Source organism: Atheta coriaria, unplaced genomic scaffold (genome assembly GCF_025399875.1).
Source record: "Atheta coriaria isolate IRGN ID8LTWV9N9 unplaced genomic scaffold, Caltech_Dcor_3.1 hic_scaffold_3_pilon, whole genome shotgun sequence".
In the NCBI taxonomy this organism is placed as follows: Eukaryota; Metazoa; Arthropoda; class Insecta; order Coleoptera; family Staphylinidae; genus Dalotia; species Dalotia coriaria.
The window spans coordinates 10,356,480-10,371,676 of record NW_027045445.1 but is presented as its reverse complement, the minus strand read 5'-3'; the positions used below and the strand labels follow the sequence as shown (position 1 = coordinate 10,371,676).

The window sequence follows — 15,197 nt, the reverse complement described above, 5'->3', positions numbered from 1 at the left end:
AAGAATCATTTAGATTTATCTTATAAATTAGCTAAAATTAGAATACCTTTGGTAGAAACAAGAGTTGATGCAAGTTTAAAGTCACTTTGTTGCTTGTTTTTGAAGAATTCCTCTTGTAGGTTTAGTAGGTCTTCATCACTTTCACTTAGTTTAGGTCGTTGGTACATTTTCACAGCGTGTATTAAGTGTTAAACAACTTTAAACAATTCTGAACAAACCCTGAGCGGTTTGTGTACTTGTGCCGAAACAAATGCAAAATATTTGAGGTTATATGCCAAGAGCATTTTAAAAACACATGTATGATGTTTCAACAACATTTTAGTTTAAAATTATGATTTTCAAACCCAGTTTTTAACTGTTTTAAAAATAAAATTGCGTTTTTACAATATGTTTAACTAATATACTGTTTTTTGAAGTTATTGGTTTTAAAATTAAAGAGCTATCAAGAACTTTTAAATAAAAAGAAGCAAAATTTATTTTCTCAACACCAAGTATAATTGTGAATTGGACATTGACAGATCACAGAACGTTTAAATTCAAAAACACGCACTGAATTTTGATTGTTGCTTATTATTTATTGCGCAGTTCATAATTTTATCCAACTAATATGTTTATTATTTAAGAAAAAAGATATAATTATAATTTACTACTTCAAAAGAGCATATATACTTCAATAATATGTGTAAAAGTTAATAAAACACTAAATTGTTGATAAATTTTGCTTTGATGGCATTATTGTAACGTGAATTTAATCTCCAGTGTCAAATTAATCGTCAAAGTCATGTTACATAACTAAATCATTCGTAAGATATTTAAATTACTCAAGTTCAAGATTATGAATAACATGGTGTGATACCGCATTAAATTTCAATTGTGGCACAACTCACGTTATGTCCCTGAGCATTCAACAAACATAAATGTTTATAAACCGCACATACGTCCATATCGTATTCGTATTTGAATTAATACGCCGAGCAACCTGATTACGCCAGATATTCCACCAGCAGGCGTGTACTGCAACGCGCGTGAGCGTCGGCAAGCCGGTCGATAAATTCAAAAAAGCTCTCCAGCTTGGTTAGTCGCATCCGAATTCTCTCGCAGTGAGCAAGTAAGCGCAGGCAGAGAGCGATAGCAAGCAGAAAGGCGAAGGAAGTTGATTTGGTCCACGCGCATTGCCAGGGGGAGCGCGCAGTTGGGTGCAACCCGTGCAAGGGGTGCAGTATCGGTCAAGGGCAGTTCTTCTGTGATTTAACTCAGGCAGGGCAGGTAGCTTTGTCTGCTTGGAAGCATAGTTTATTCCAAACATTCCATTTGATTGAGCGGAAAACAAAAAAACAAGAAATTAAAGATGTTTTCGAAGGTTTTAAGAGCTTCGACTGTGACGCGAACAAGTGAGTGTTAAACTGTTTTAATTTATAGTTCATTTATGTTGGTTTCTTAAATATAGCACAGAATATTTATAGAATTTTAACTTCATAGTAGTATATTCTACAGTGTAAGTTGAAGTATTTCGTTGAAAATTCAAAAATTTATGAGAAAATCAAGTTTGTTTGATTTTTTTATCAAAAATCAATTTTTGGGACTTTCTAAGTCCCTAGGGTTGTTTCAATTGACGTCACAGGTGAAAATCTCAATAAATGTTTATAAACCATTGAGGAATTATATGGCACTCAAGGATATAATTTTAAAAGCAGACATTTTGCTTTTTTCGCAAAAAATTTACTCAAAATGCAAAATTATTTAGTTTTTCACCGTATTTACCTTAATTTACCAAATTCTGCTTAATAATAATCTAAAACCTTATGCAAATAAACAAAATATTACTCCGAATACCACGTTTTATGATATTTCGATGTTTTTATGTTTTTGATAACCATGCAGTTGTGTTACATAACATTTACCTTCAGCACTTGATAGTAAAGTATTTGCTTTACCCATCTTCTGTTTGTTTTATGTTCGTATATTATCTTGTATTATCTCCGATATTAAGCAACTGGTAACACAGTTTTGCTGAGCAGGATTGACGCATTTTTGAGCAATAACATTAATATTTTACGACATGTTAAAAGTGCATCAGTGGCAGCATAATTTTATTGATATTATTACAGTGTTATCAATATCAATGTTATAATATTATGTAATTTTTATTTAAATTTTTAGGATGCGCTAGTTCATTGGTACCTGGGGAACCGAATGGTCCCACTGTGAAAACCGCTGTTCCTGGACCCAAATCGAAGGCACTGCATAAAGAATTATCTGATATTCAAGTAAGCAAAGCATAAACAAAGTTTTTGTTATCATAAACCTGTTCAATCACTAACAACTAATTTCTTGCAACTTCAACATATCAAATCAACTATAAACTTAGCTGTTTAGTCACGATAACAAAGTTGAACGTAATGTGAACAATATACATATTCATCATTGTATGTATTATCTTCTATCATCTATTCATGAACCGGTTTTTAGTTGGTAGCTCAGTGAGACGCAATAGATACTCACATCTCACACGAAATTGAAAGTAACGAGGCTAAATCAACCTCAATCAAAAACAATTGTGTATATCATCATTAATATTCATAAGAATAGTTGAATATTTGAGGGTCTTGACTGGTCAAGGTTATGCAACCAAAAATATCCTAACTCAATGCGGTACCAATTGAGGATTCAACTTTTATTTTCATTTGTCCTTCAATTATTTTCTTTTTATGATTTATATTCATTCTTAAATGACTTCAATGCATTTCGTAACGCAAATAATTCGAATTATTTAAAGTTTATCGTTTGGTATGCGTTCAATGCTCTAGTTACCAACTGAATCTATGAATAGAATATTTTATAACTGCGTGTTTACTGAGTTTACGGTTGAATGGCATTTGATGCAATTAATACTTTGATATTTTCCAGCAAGCAAACTCGGTTCAATTCTTCGCTGATTATGACCGCTCTGTGGGTAACTATATCGCCGATGTTGATGGTAATGTTCTCCTCGATGCCTATTGCCAAATCTCTTCAATGCCTTTGGGTTACAATCACCCTGAAGCCCTCAAAGTGTTCTGCGATGAACATAATCTGAAAAGTTTGGTGAACCGACCTGCGTTGGGTGTTTTCCCTGGTTCTGATTGGCCGCAAAAACTCAGAGATGTTTTATTATCCGTTAGTATAAAATTTATAACCTAATTTTTAAGTTATTTTAGTTAGGCAACCATACTTACAAAGTTTTATTATGTAGGTTTCACCTGGTTTACCAAACGTAACAACAATGATGTGTGGATCTTGTTCGAATGAAAATGCCTTCAAGAATATCTTCATTGCATACAGACGCAAGGAACGCGGCGAAGATGTAGACTTTAGTGATGCAGATTGCTCATCTTGCATGGTCAACCAACCACCGGGTGCACCAAAGTTGTCTATTCTATCATTCCACGGCGCTTTTCATGGCAGGACACTGGGTGCCCTAGCCACTACACATTCCAAAGCAGTGCATAAGATTGACGTGCCAAGTTTTGATTGGCCCATCGCACATTTCCCATGCTATCAATACCCGCTCGATGAAAATCAGCGCGAGAACAAAGAGCAGGATTCGAAGTGCCTCGCTGAGGTTGAAGAACTCATCGCAAAGTACAAATCCATCGCTCCCGTTGCCGGAATCATCATTGAACCGATCCAGTCGGAGGGCGGTGATAATGAAGCATCTCCCGAATTCTTCCAGGGCCTACAACGCATTGCCAAACAAAATGGCGCCGCGTTGCTCATAGATGAAGTGCAAACAGGTGGTGGGCCCACTGGTAAAATGTGGTGTCATGAGTATTTCAATCTGGAAACACCGCCGGATGTTGTCACCTTCAGCAAGAAGATGCAACTTGGTGGATATTTCCACAACTATGACATGCAGTAAGTTTTAGTCAACCGGCAACTTTATATACACATAAATAACTTTTTTACTGTAGACCCCGTCAAGCATACAGAGTATTCAATACATGGATGGGTGACCCAGGTAAACTCCTGCTTCTGGAAGCCATTTTGAAAGTAATCAAACAGCAAAATTTATGATATTGAAGCCACCCTTGGCTCCGGCGCCCACTTGCGGCGAAGTCCGGAACGCCCACAACATCCGCGACCTACAACCCCCAGCGGAAGAGGCCGCATCCCAAGCCGACGAGCCACGAACACCGCCGACCAGACCGCGCTGAGGGTGCTCAGCAAGGGATGCTGAGCGACTCGGCCTCTTTACCATCAACATCGCTCGACGCCGCACGCACTTATCGACCTCTTCCGAGCATCATCAACAACCAAGCACAACCTACGCATCATTTTGGCGCAGTCGGTAGGATTCGAAGAGGTATGCAAAAATTCCATTATTGACCTACGATCCGGTAGAAGTACGCGCCCCAAGATGGCCGCTCTCGAAAAGTACGCGGGACGTAGAACCATGCAAGCCGAGTTATGGCTGAACCTGTTCGAAGTGGTTGTCTGCGGCAAAACAGACAACGAGAGGGTAGCCATGCTCATGGGCTATCTCGCGCACGACGCGCTATACTGGTACGCAGCGGACGTGGCCCCACGAATGGGCTCCATCACATGGGCGGAGGTCCGACACCAGTTAATCGCGCGGTTTGGCCGTCCAGTGCCCGTCCCGCTGGTGCAGGCTCAACGCCGCGTCCTAGAGCTCGCAGAATCACGCGAGTCGTGTTACAACAACAAGATGGGCTTTGGCGGCACGCCGCCGTCGTCGATGCCGCTCACCCCTGGCCCGCCGACCAATTTGCACATGGACCCACCACCGCCTGCCTCTACGCCCAACCCGCATCATCCGCTCACCGCTGGCCCGCCGCCACATGAGATGATGGATAACGACAGCCACCCTGTCGATGTCGACTTTCGCCAGCTCACGGTCCACCGACGGACCCCTGGCCAACTACAACAAACGCACTGCCTCACCGCAGTTGCCCAGCTGCCGCCTAGCATCTCCACCAGTGTGGGTCGCTTCCCGCAGCTGATCACTACCGAGGATGCCGACGTCGGCCGCATCCCCGATGTGGCTCACCGCATCCGCCTCGAGCCGGGTACCGCACCCGTCGCCCGCAGACCCTTCCGGCACTCCCAGCCAGATGCCGAAGCCGTCCGCGCCCAGGACACCACGGGTCCCATTAGGAGGTCCACGTCACCACCCCTCAATGTCGTCAGCACTGGTTCCGATGGCACGCCGATTGACGAGAGCTCACAGCAGTCGACCCTCCCCAGTGCTTCAGCGGCGTCCGGCGAGAATCCGCAGTGCACGACGCCCAAGTCTCGCAAGAACGACATGAGCCACTACAACCATCCCACGACGCCTCAGAGTACCGTGCCTTCTCCAGGTGTCGCGAGCATGAACTCGATGCACGAAGAATACGAGATCAGCAGTCCCAGCTGGTCGCGTACTCCTACATGTCCAGTATTTAAAACTCATCGGCCACCTCAAGAAACCTACCGTTCGAAGAAAACGGTTAGTCACGACAAGTTCTATGGAATGGACGACAATCCGGATCGCCGAAGATGGCTAGACAAGCTGCTCGCCTTTATGGAGGAGCGCCGCACGCCGATCACAATGTGTCCGACGGTCTCGAAGAACCCGCTCGACCTCTTCCGGCTGTACATGTTTGTGAAGCGACGTGTCCCCTGGCACCAACCCACGCGCCATAAGCTCACGGCTACGAGTAGTGGCCCCTACGTGGTTCTTCGGTCCCTAGGACCCACGCAATATCAATTGGAGAGGTTCTGCGTACGGACCTCACTTCGAGAGGGGGGAATGAAGCCACCCTTGGCTCCGGCGCCCACTTGCGGCGAAGTCCGGAACGCCCACAACATCCGCGACCCTAGCGGAAGAGGCCGCATCCCAAGCCGACGAGCCACGAACACCGCCGACCAGACCGCGCTGAGGGTGCTCAGCAAGGGATGCTGAGCGACTCGGCCTCTTTGCCATCAACATCGCTCGACGCCGCACGTACTCATCGACCTCTTCCGAGCATCATCAACAACCAAGCACAACCTACGCATCAATAGTATTTGTTGAAATCAGATGTCTTCCAACAAAGCAAATAAAGTGTCTATATGTATATGAATATAAAAGAGTTTTGTATAATACCCGCCGCCATTTTATGCAACACATCTTAATTTTGGTGTATATTTGACTGCCTAACCAGAGGCGCAAACATAAAGGTTATATTACAAAATTTACAATAAATAAATTCCTTCTTTCAATCAATAACTAATGTAAATAGTTTGTTAGAGTGCCTAATGCTTTAATATACCGTCTACCTGATGGTGCGAAGTTTTGTTACGAAATGTAAGCCTCTGCTTTGGATTGAATTGGTTTTCGACACACTGGACATTTATCTTGAATATTTTCGGAACAATCGTCACATAAACACACGTGTCCGCAAGGTAATAATATGATCTGCAACCCAAAATACAAGAAATCAAGTTAATATGTTTGGTAATGTTGAAAAATCATAATCTTACTTCTCTAGGATTTTCTTTACACACTATACACAATTGTATCTCTGATAGTGTATCATCATGAGCTCGAACTCGTTTTTTCTTCGCATCTTTGTCAATTGCCTTTGAATAATTGTTGTAAACTCTTCGAGCTATCAAACCAATAAGTACAACGCCCAATGAACCAGATATTATCGTTAACCACCTTGAATTAAATGTTTTAAATTAAAATTTGTCCAAAAACAGATAATTTTGATTGTACTTAAGTTATACTTACATATAATTACGTTTCTGTTCACCTAGCTTCTTAATTAATGAAGTAACATGTAAATTTGTTAAATAAAATGGCGTATTTGCTGCAGGCTGTAATTTTAACGATTTACCATCATACGATTTGGATAATTCACCAATGCCAGTCATAATTGTGCCCGTACGTAACATTTGTTCGGTTTTCTGAATGCCTTTCTGCCTCAAACCCATTACAAAACCATAAATATGTTGCAGAACACCAGGGGATGTGGGTTCAAAGATATCTGATATCACATCAAGGTCTACAAAACAAAAAATAATCAGATGTTAATAAGAAAATGATTATAAATGTAAATGTTACCTAAAATATCAGCAGCGAGTGGATCAACAATTTCCACTTGGAATCCATTCGCTTCCAGTGCAAAAGGCATGACATTTTTGGACTCCTGAATGACTCTTTCATGATCCGACCAGAAACCAGCTGATGATCTTTGCACCACATGTTCCTGAGTTTTGATCAACTGTATAACACCTTCGATATCTCTGTTGTTGACACTTTGGATAGGCTTGCCAATTGGAGCAATAACACCTTTGACTGCGACATAGTTGAGTTTCTTGTCTGGATGTGTGTCTACAATGTCTTTCAACTCCCTGTTGATTTCCAGCAGAGGAGCGCCCTAATAACAACAAATACATGAGGTAGATTAAAGAACGAATAACTGTTTAAAATGAGAAATCAAACAGATGTGGGGTTATAATGAAAATAGTTGAAAATGTTTTGATTACTTGCACCATTGAGACGGCATGTTGCCGGCGCAGGAACTGCTTGAGGACATACGTGAAGACGACGCCGTTTATCGCGATGGCGATGCCTTCACCCAGGTAGTCCATTGATGGTGATGATGCGCTATGTTTACTAATTGTTGATACATATTACACACATTACGTAAGCGCACACGAACATTATTACATTTGAGGTTGGGAGACGGAAATGCGATCAACGAACAAATTTGATAAGTTGATAGGTCGAGTAGATGAACATAAATTGCTTAGTAAAATAAGTACAATTAATTTGTTCTAGAAGTAAATAATTTAACAACATACTTGTTGTGGAATTATTTTATTTATTTTGTACTAGAGATTAGAATTGGGTTTGGATGATTAGATTATGATTTTTATTTTGCTGGTAAATGTTGGAAATATTTAAATTTCAAAGAATACTAATTAAATTGTCACGGGAATTAATCAATACTTAGAATAAAATGACCTTCCTTGTGATAGTAATTGCACGCCTGGTTTTTTTTCGAAAAAGTTTATTAATAATAATATTTATAAACTTTTACACGCGACCGTATTTCACATTTCACAGATATCGCAGAGTTTTCATGGAATTAATGGTACAATAAAGAATAACAATGAACAAATAACAGCTCAGTGAATGCATGCAATAATTGATATTATATAGAATACTTTATTTTAAAAACTAGGTTATGATAAGAAAATATACGCTGATTCTTTATTTATAATTGAAATAAAAGACAATCTATAATCTCTTTTGTCACAGCCGAGAATTCGAAAAAATATTTTGAATTTTTCAACCTAAATAAATAAAAGAAAAGAAGTTCTATTCACGAATCAAACAAGAATGTTAATTTTATTAACATTTGCGTCTGCAGCACAAAATAAAAACATAACGTGATTATTTCAATGTAACAATGTGTAAATGTTTTGATTTTTGCTTTTAATTTGTGAGATGTGAGCTGAAAATGCCGATTTTGCAAAATCAAATATTACATCACAAGATCCCACAAATATTAAACCTCAAAATGGAAATAAAAGTGAATTCACTAATAAACAAAGAACTAAACATAAATGATTCCGTTTACAAGCAAAAATAACACATTTATATATTTGTAGATTGTAAATTACACTAATTATATGATTATTTGCATTATGACAAGAAATAAACGCATTGTGTTAACTTGTAAAGTGAATAAAAATATATTTGCTTGCAAAATGATTCATTTAAGTTATAATTTTAGCCAATTTTAGTTTTCATCAACATAATAAAATTAATATTCCACAAATTAAATCATTATTGTTGAAAATTCGAATCAGCAAGTAATTAAATAATTCCAACGTTGAATTAATCAAGATTCATTCCTAAATTCCAAGAAAAATCAATTATAACCAAACCCAATCAAAAACTTGCATAACTCATCACTTTATAAACATAAAGAAACAAATATCGCCGCACGATATAATACCCGACTTTATTAGTATAACGTATCACGTTTAGTTTATCAACATTCGCGTATTAGTCATCGATCCTTATTATTATCATTTCAACTGTTCTCAGCTTTTCAAGTTCAGTATTCAGTGTTCAATGTGTGCTCAGTAGTGTTCGGGTTGCGCTTGCAACTGGATTGTTCGTTTATCGCGTGTGGATTATTACATACAACTAAACCGCAGAATAAAGTGAACAAGTAGTACTTGTATTTGTTATGCAGGGACTGCACGACAGTCTGCGGTCGCTGTCTGGACTGTAGCAAGGTGCTTCAAGATGTGTTATTTTTAGTTGCGACAATTTTGCTCCAACATAACTTAACTCTACTTAAGTCTATTTACTTCGATTCTCTTGACTTGTGAATTAAATAATGTGCTCCTACCAATAGGATTAAGTTCAATTCAGGTGCTAAAAGATTTAATGTGAGTACAAAATGCAAATATTTAAATAGTTGTGCAATTGTTGTGATAATAGTACCTTTTCTTTGATTTTGAGTGAAATTTGTAGTATTTTGTTGAGGTTATGTGTATGTTATAATAAGCTTTCATATTTGTTTATAAGCTGATTAGATTATTTTTTTAAATGGGTTTTAATTTATTCCGATTCGCGCTTTCTTATTTTTGATAGTGCGTTGTTTATTGAAAATATGTGTATGGTTGGTTGCATATAGTCAATGTCTACAAGATGAAATAAATATTATTTTTCGCGAATATTTAATAAAACTAAAACTTATTTTGCTAGCATATATTTTATTTAAATTTAATTTTTAATTTTATTCCCTATTATGTTGTGTTTTTAGTATTTTATGTTTACTTTTATTATAATAAAAATTAGTTGTATGTATGCTTGCATATATTAAAATAACATTTCCGTAAATTTAAAAGGTAATAAAAATGGAGGAAGTAACAAGCTTAGGCGATTGGTTGAAAGTATGCACCCTCGGCTCAGGATCCTTCGGTGTTGTTACCTTATGGCGTCACCGCTCTTCAAATGACATGGTTGCGATTAAAAAATGCCGCTTTGATAAACCACAAAGCATCGAAGATAAACAACGCGCACGCTGGACACAGGAAGTTGATTTTATGCGCAATGTCCAACACCCGAATATCGTCGGTTACAAACAACTACCCAGCAATTTTCTCGCACAACTGGAACGTTACAATTTAAGTCGACTGCCATTACTGCCAATGGAGTATTGCAGCGGCGGTAATCTGCGTCGATTGCTTCTTCAATCGAAACACGCTTGTGGCCTTCGTGAACCGGATGTGCGGCGTGTCCTGGATGATATTGCCGCTGCCGTCAGCCATTTGCATCGATGTCAGATCACACATCGCGACATCAAACCGGAAAACGTCGTGCTACAACATGGCGCCGGCGGAAGAATCACTTATAAACTGATTGATTTGGGATATGCGAAAGATATGAGTCTGCTGATGAGTTTCGTGGGGACATTGGCGTACACCGCACCGGAAATATTCAAAAACGAGAAATACAACCACAGCGTAGATTACTGGTCATTCGGTATCATGGCGTATGAAGTGTGTTGTGGGAAGCATCCATTTTTACCAAAAGTCCCACCGGTACAAAGGTAATTCTATTAAATATCAAATTTATTTACAAAACTAAACTTTTTATTTATTTTTTCATCAGATTTGAGATGATAGCGAAGAAAGGACCACGTGACATCTGCGTTTATCAAGCATCCGGCAATAAAATCATCTATACCGATAAAATCTTCGAACACAATCACATTTCAGCGTGTCTCCGCACACATCTCGAAGATTGGCTCGGTTCAATGCTTCAATACAAAAGCACAGAAAGAGGTGTTACCCAAAGCGGTGCAAATGTGTTCACCGTACTTAAATCCATCTTGGATAAACAAATTCTTCATGTTTTCGCTGTGTATAATTACACACATCACTACTACGAGATTAACGCAGCCACTAAACTGCATCATCTACAATATTTCCTGCAAGAAAGCACTGGTTTGCTTCCATCAGACCAACTCATTGTCACTTCTTCAACGAACCTATCAAAAGCGGACTTTTACAACCGTCTTTTATCTAATAACTTAAACGCGTCACTTATTACTGATCTGGGATTATCTTCTCAGAGTACTTTGATTTTATTCAAGAGGAATGAGTACATAAACCCTAGGAAGTTGATTCTGCCACCGGCGGTGAAGAGTTTGATTAATATGTCGGAGGAGATTCCATGGGAACGTCTCAATGTGCTCACTAGTCAAGCAGTGCATTATATTGAACAGGAAACAAATAAAATGCACACGATTTCGATGGTTGTGAATGAGTTGTTTGAGTTTTTGCGGGTTATTTTATCCGGGCAGGATGGTTTGGTCCGCGGGATGAAGGAAGCTGGGAGGAAAGCGTTGATGATGGTGGAATTTTGCAGTCAGATGAACAGTGATTGTTGGTATGATAGAAGCAAAGTAAACGCGATCAAGAATCAACGGAAACAGATGTGGCGTGTGAGGGAGTTGATCGAGAATGTCAATTCGGCGATTGTGAGGTTCTACAAGTCCAGGACGAGGACAAGGTTATTGAGGGTGTCTATGGATAGGGTTGTTCAGTGGATGGATGGACTGGATATTAATTCTATGTAAGTAATGTTGTTTTACTTGCTTTTTTTTATAATTGCAATTTTTGGACCTCAAAACGATCGATTTTGAGCTGGTTTTTAAGATAATCTTTACATACGTCTAACGGATAATTCTGTGAAGTTTGGTAGCCAAAGTTTATCTTGAAGGGTGTAAAAAGGGATAAAAGTTAATATAAAGGTATAGTTATAAAATTTGAATAGAGATGGCGCTAGGATGCACTTATTTGCTTAAAATTAATGAGATACTTCTTCGAAAATAATTTATATTTTCATTAATTAGTAAATTATTCCCGTACGAAGCCGAGACAGACTTGTAATCCTAGTGTTGAGAGAAAAACGGATAAAACTTTAATTTTGTTTTGGGCGGAATGACAAATTCACGTTCATAAATGAATTATTGCGAGACATCTTGCATTATTAGAGAAGTTTTGATATTTATTAGATACGTTTGTTCGTCTGGGTACTTAGACCTTAACTTTAGGGTTTAGACTACTTAACCCCCTAATTCGATATTAAATTTATTACCTTCAGACAAAAACAACTGCGAAACACCCAAAAAAATCAAGGGTTTGATTAGTCTTTTTGTGCCGTAGAAAGAACTTTGTAACAAAACAAACGAGACACTAAAAAAGGAGCTTTATAACTGATTATATATGTTTCAGTCTTAATAATAATAATAATAATAATCTGACGAATAATTAGTTTGAACATACAGATATTATTACACAGGCAAAGAAAATAAACATAAATCCGCTGAAATGTGTAATATTGTGTCTAGAAATGAATGTTTATTTAATTAAACATTATTATAGTCAATTTTATCTGTGTTGACTTTGTGACAGACTTGTGGTTTAATATAAAAGCGGAAATATGATATAATATGGATTACAATGTTGCATTAAATCAAAGGATGCTATTTATATCTTTAACTTTCATAACATTCACAAGTTCAAATCAACATGAATGAATCAACACATTTCGCTACATTGTAACACCAAACAAAACGCGTTTGATGTGATATCGCTTTCTACCAATCATATCGTCGCTCGACCCTGACGCAAGTTTATATCATGCGCATTCTCTGCAAAAAATGCAAATCGATGACCCAACGGTTCAAAACATTTTATTCTGTTCACACCACAAATATTAAACAAATATTTATGAATATTGAAAATCAGCGTACAGTACAGTGTTTACTTTTTGCGTATTATAAATACTTATGAAGTTTTTGTTTTATTTCTTTGTTTACAGTTATGATGAGGCATTGAAGTTGATGAATATAGGCAACCAAAAGACCTCTATCAACGCGTCAGGAATCTCCCGCATCATCTTTAAATGCCTGAAAACCTGCACGGAAATTCAACAAGACGAAATGATTGTTCATCATTTCAAGTAAGATTTATTATATATTTATTATTTATTAATATTTATGAAATACATGAGTTGTTTTAATGTATTTGTTTTGTTTGGTGTTCAGTTTGTGTTTTAAAGTATTACGCGAACATAACAAACTCACCCGTTGGATGCGTGCATTGACTGAGCATTTGGCAGTGGCTACGGTGGACTTGTTGGACGCACAAAAGCAACTCAGCCGAAGTGACGGCCAGACACTTCGTGCGGAAAACGCCATGTCGGCCGGCAGCAGTGAGCGGACGATTGATATTCAAGGCGATGCGCTGCTCAATAATGGCGACATCCATCAGGAAACGCCGGACTGCTCTCAGGAAGACGGTTTACCAACTGTTGATGATCTCGTTAAGGACAATCGAATTCAAAGATGCAGGTGTGGATTTAATTTATGGTTATTTTTGGAAAATATTCATTATTTATATATAGATGTCGCTCGGAACACTAAAAATCTCAATGTTTACATTAGCGCCATCTAGAATTGAATTATATAACTTTAGTTATTATTGAAACTTTATATTGATTTTAATCCTTTGTTTTAACATTTTTATTTATCTTTTTGTTATAAAAAGTAGCCTATTTGCTTTTCCATGGTCCAAAGTATCTCTACACCAAAATTTAACAAAATTGATTGAGTGGTTTTTGCGTGAAAGCGACACAAACATACAAACTCACATTAAATATGAATAAAAGCAGCTTTTTAAATTTTTTCCAGAATGCAAGAAGTTTTAGAAGAATTACTCGCCATGCACAAGAAATACGCCATCCATGTTGAAGAATTTGTTCAATACATCGACAATATTACCTCAACTGATTAACTTGACCAAAAATAATAATCTTAAAGTTTGTGTCTAATTGTTAGAGAGACTATTACCTGATTTATATGATGTTCATGATGTTTGTTCAAATGTTTTTAATTATTACTATTATTATTATTATTATCATAGTTTATACATAAATTTTATTACGAGTTGCAAAGATGAAATCAAACCTGATATTATTAACCAAGTACGATTTCACATTGACGATTGGTATAAGGATAAGCTAAACGCCTTGTTGACGACAATTATGTAAATCTGTTTGCGGTTCATCTTAGTCCTTTGTCAATATTGCTTTAAAGTCAGAGTGAAAGTGGGAGATTGCTTCGTGATCGCCGGGTTTTAAGGAGTTTAACTTGCGAGGATAACCGTCGTCCGTCGTTACTGCACTTTCGCACTTTGCTAACTCCTTGAGTCGATTTTCAGTTCGGTAACTAAGCGGATAATTCACTTTTGACGCCATTTTAGAAGACTGTTGTACTTACATCAGTTTTGTTACGAAGTTTAAGTGACACGCCATTCTTTTGTCTCTAATTTTGATTAAATGAAGATTACCAATACATAACCTACTTGCATAACCTACAAATATTCTACATGTAATTAATATTTGAATAAATCGGCATTAAGTTACGTCTAGCATAAGAAAATCATCAGACCATCAAAGCAAACATTAATAATTCAACAAAATTTTGAACTCCTTGGAGATTGAGCGTAGATCGGCGCAGATGGCGACGACTCACACAACTCCACTGCATATTACATATACTACGTTGAAAAAGTTGACGCCAGACACTCGCGAGAGGTGCGAAAGGTGAAGCACCGAGCTGGCAAAGTTCGCTAGATTGTTTATCTGATATATGAGCGCATGCTCAGAGACACCTGAGGGCAAATTCCTCCCTTGACAGATTGCCGTCACGCGCGCACCTTATCTCTTACGTATTTGATTATAAATGATCTTCGATTGCTATTTTTCAACTGGTTTAAGTCAAAACCTTAAAAAACCTTTAAATTGAAAGCAATTATTTCCATTAGTGTTTTATTAATACGTTAATTTTGTTGAATTGTTGAATTTAACATTATAATAAGTAAACAGGATTAACTATTTAATTCCATGCAGTAAAACATTAAACAAATCAATTGAATCAACACAAAACTAAAAGGATTGCATTGAATATTAATAGAGTAATATTACGTGCACAGTTGAGCACTAATTAACTGCAATTAAAAATTGCCCATTCTGTTAATGACAAGTTTTTGTTCGAAGGCCAGATTTAATATAATATTTTGCATGTTTTAGCGCAGCTGCGGATGGTCGAAACGTGATATAATGGAAACCAACTTCA

General features: G+C 37.7%; 3 protein-coding genes across 3 annotated transcripts; 2 read left to right on the top strand and 1 right to left on the bottom strand.

The window, feature by feature from the left end:
• The first annotated feature begins 782 nt into the window (after nucleotides 1-782).
• Nucleotides 783-4,053, top strand: Gabat (4-aminobutyrate aminotransferase). The gene is made up of 5 exons (XM_065318227.1): nucleotides 783-1,391; nucleotides 2,161-2,267; nucleotides 2,908-3,156; nucleotides 3,233-3,894; nucleotides 3,951-4,053. Exons 1-5 carry the CDS (start codon nucleotides 1,349-1,351, stop codon nucleotides 4,051-4,053), a joined length of 1,164 nt encoding a protein of 387 aa, XP_065174299.1. The 5' UTR covers nucleotides 783-1,348.
• A 2,096-nt stretch (nucleotides 4,054-6,149) lies between these two features.
• LOC135804361 (mitochondrial E3 ubiquitin protein ligase 1-like) lies at nucleotides 6,150-7,741 on the bottom strand. Its single transcript, XM_065318228.1, has 5 exons — nucleotides 7,513-7,741; nucleotides 7,088-7,403; nucleotides 6,755-7,028; nucleotides 6,502-6,682; nucleotides 6,150-6,436 (listed from the first exon to the last, which is right to left on the bottom strand). Exons 1-5 carry the CDS (start codon nucleotides 7,615-7,617, stop codon nucleotides 6,317-6,319), a joined length of 996 nt encoding a protein of 331 aa, XP_065174300.1. The 5' UTR covers nucleotides 7,618-7,741; the 3' UTR covers nucleotides 6,150-6,316.
• A 1,557-nt stretch (nucleotides 7,742-9,298) lies between these two features.
• Nucleotides 9,299-14,484, top strand: IKKbeta (I-kappaB kinase beta). Its single transcript, XM_065318205.1, has 6 exons — nucleotides 9,299-9,435; nucleotides 9,898-10,601; nucleotides 10,664-11,629; nucleotides 12,881-13,021; nucleotides 13,107-13,412; nucleotides 13,752-14,484. Exons 2-6 carry the CDS (start codon nucleotides 9,907-9,909, stop codon nucleotides 13,852-13,854), a joined length of 2,211 nt encoding a protein of 736 aa, XP_065174277.1. The 5' UTR covers nucleotides 9,299-9,435; nucleotides 9,898-9,906; the 3' UTR covers nucleotides 13,855-14,484.
• Nucleotides 14,485-15,197: the final 713 nt, after the last annotated feature.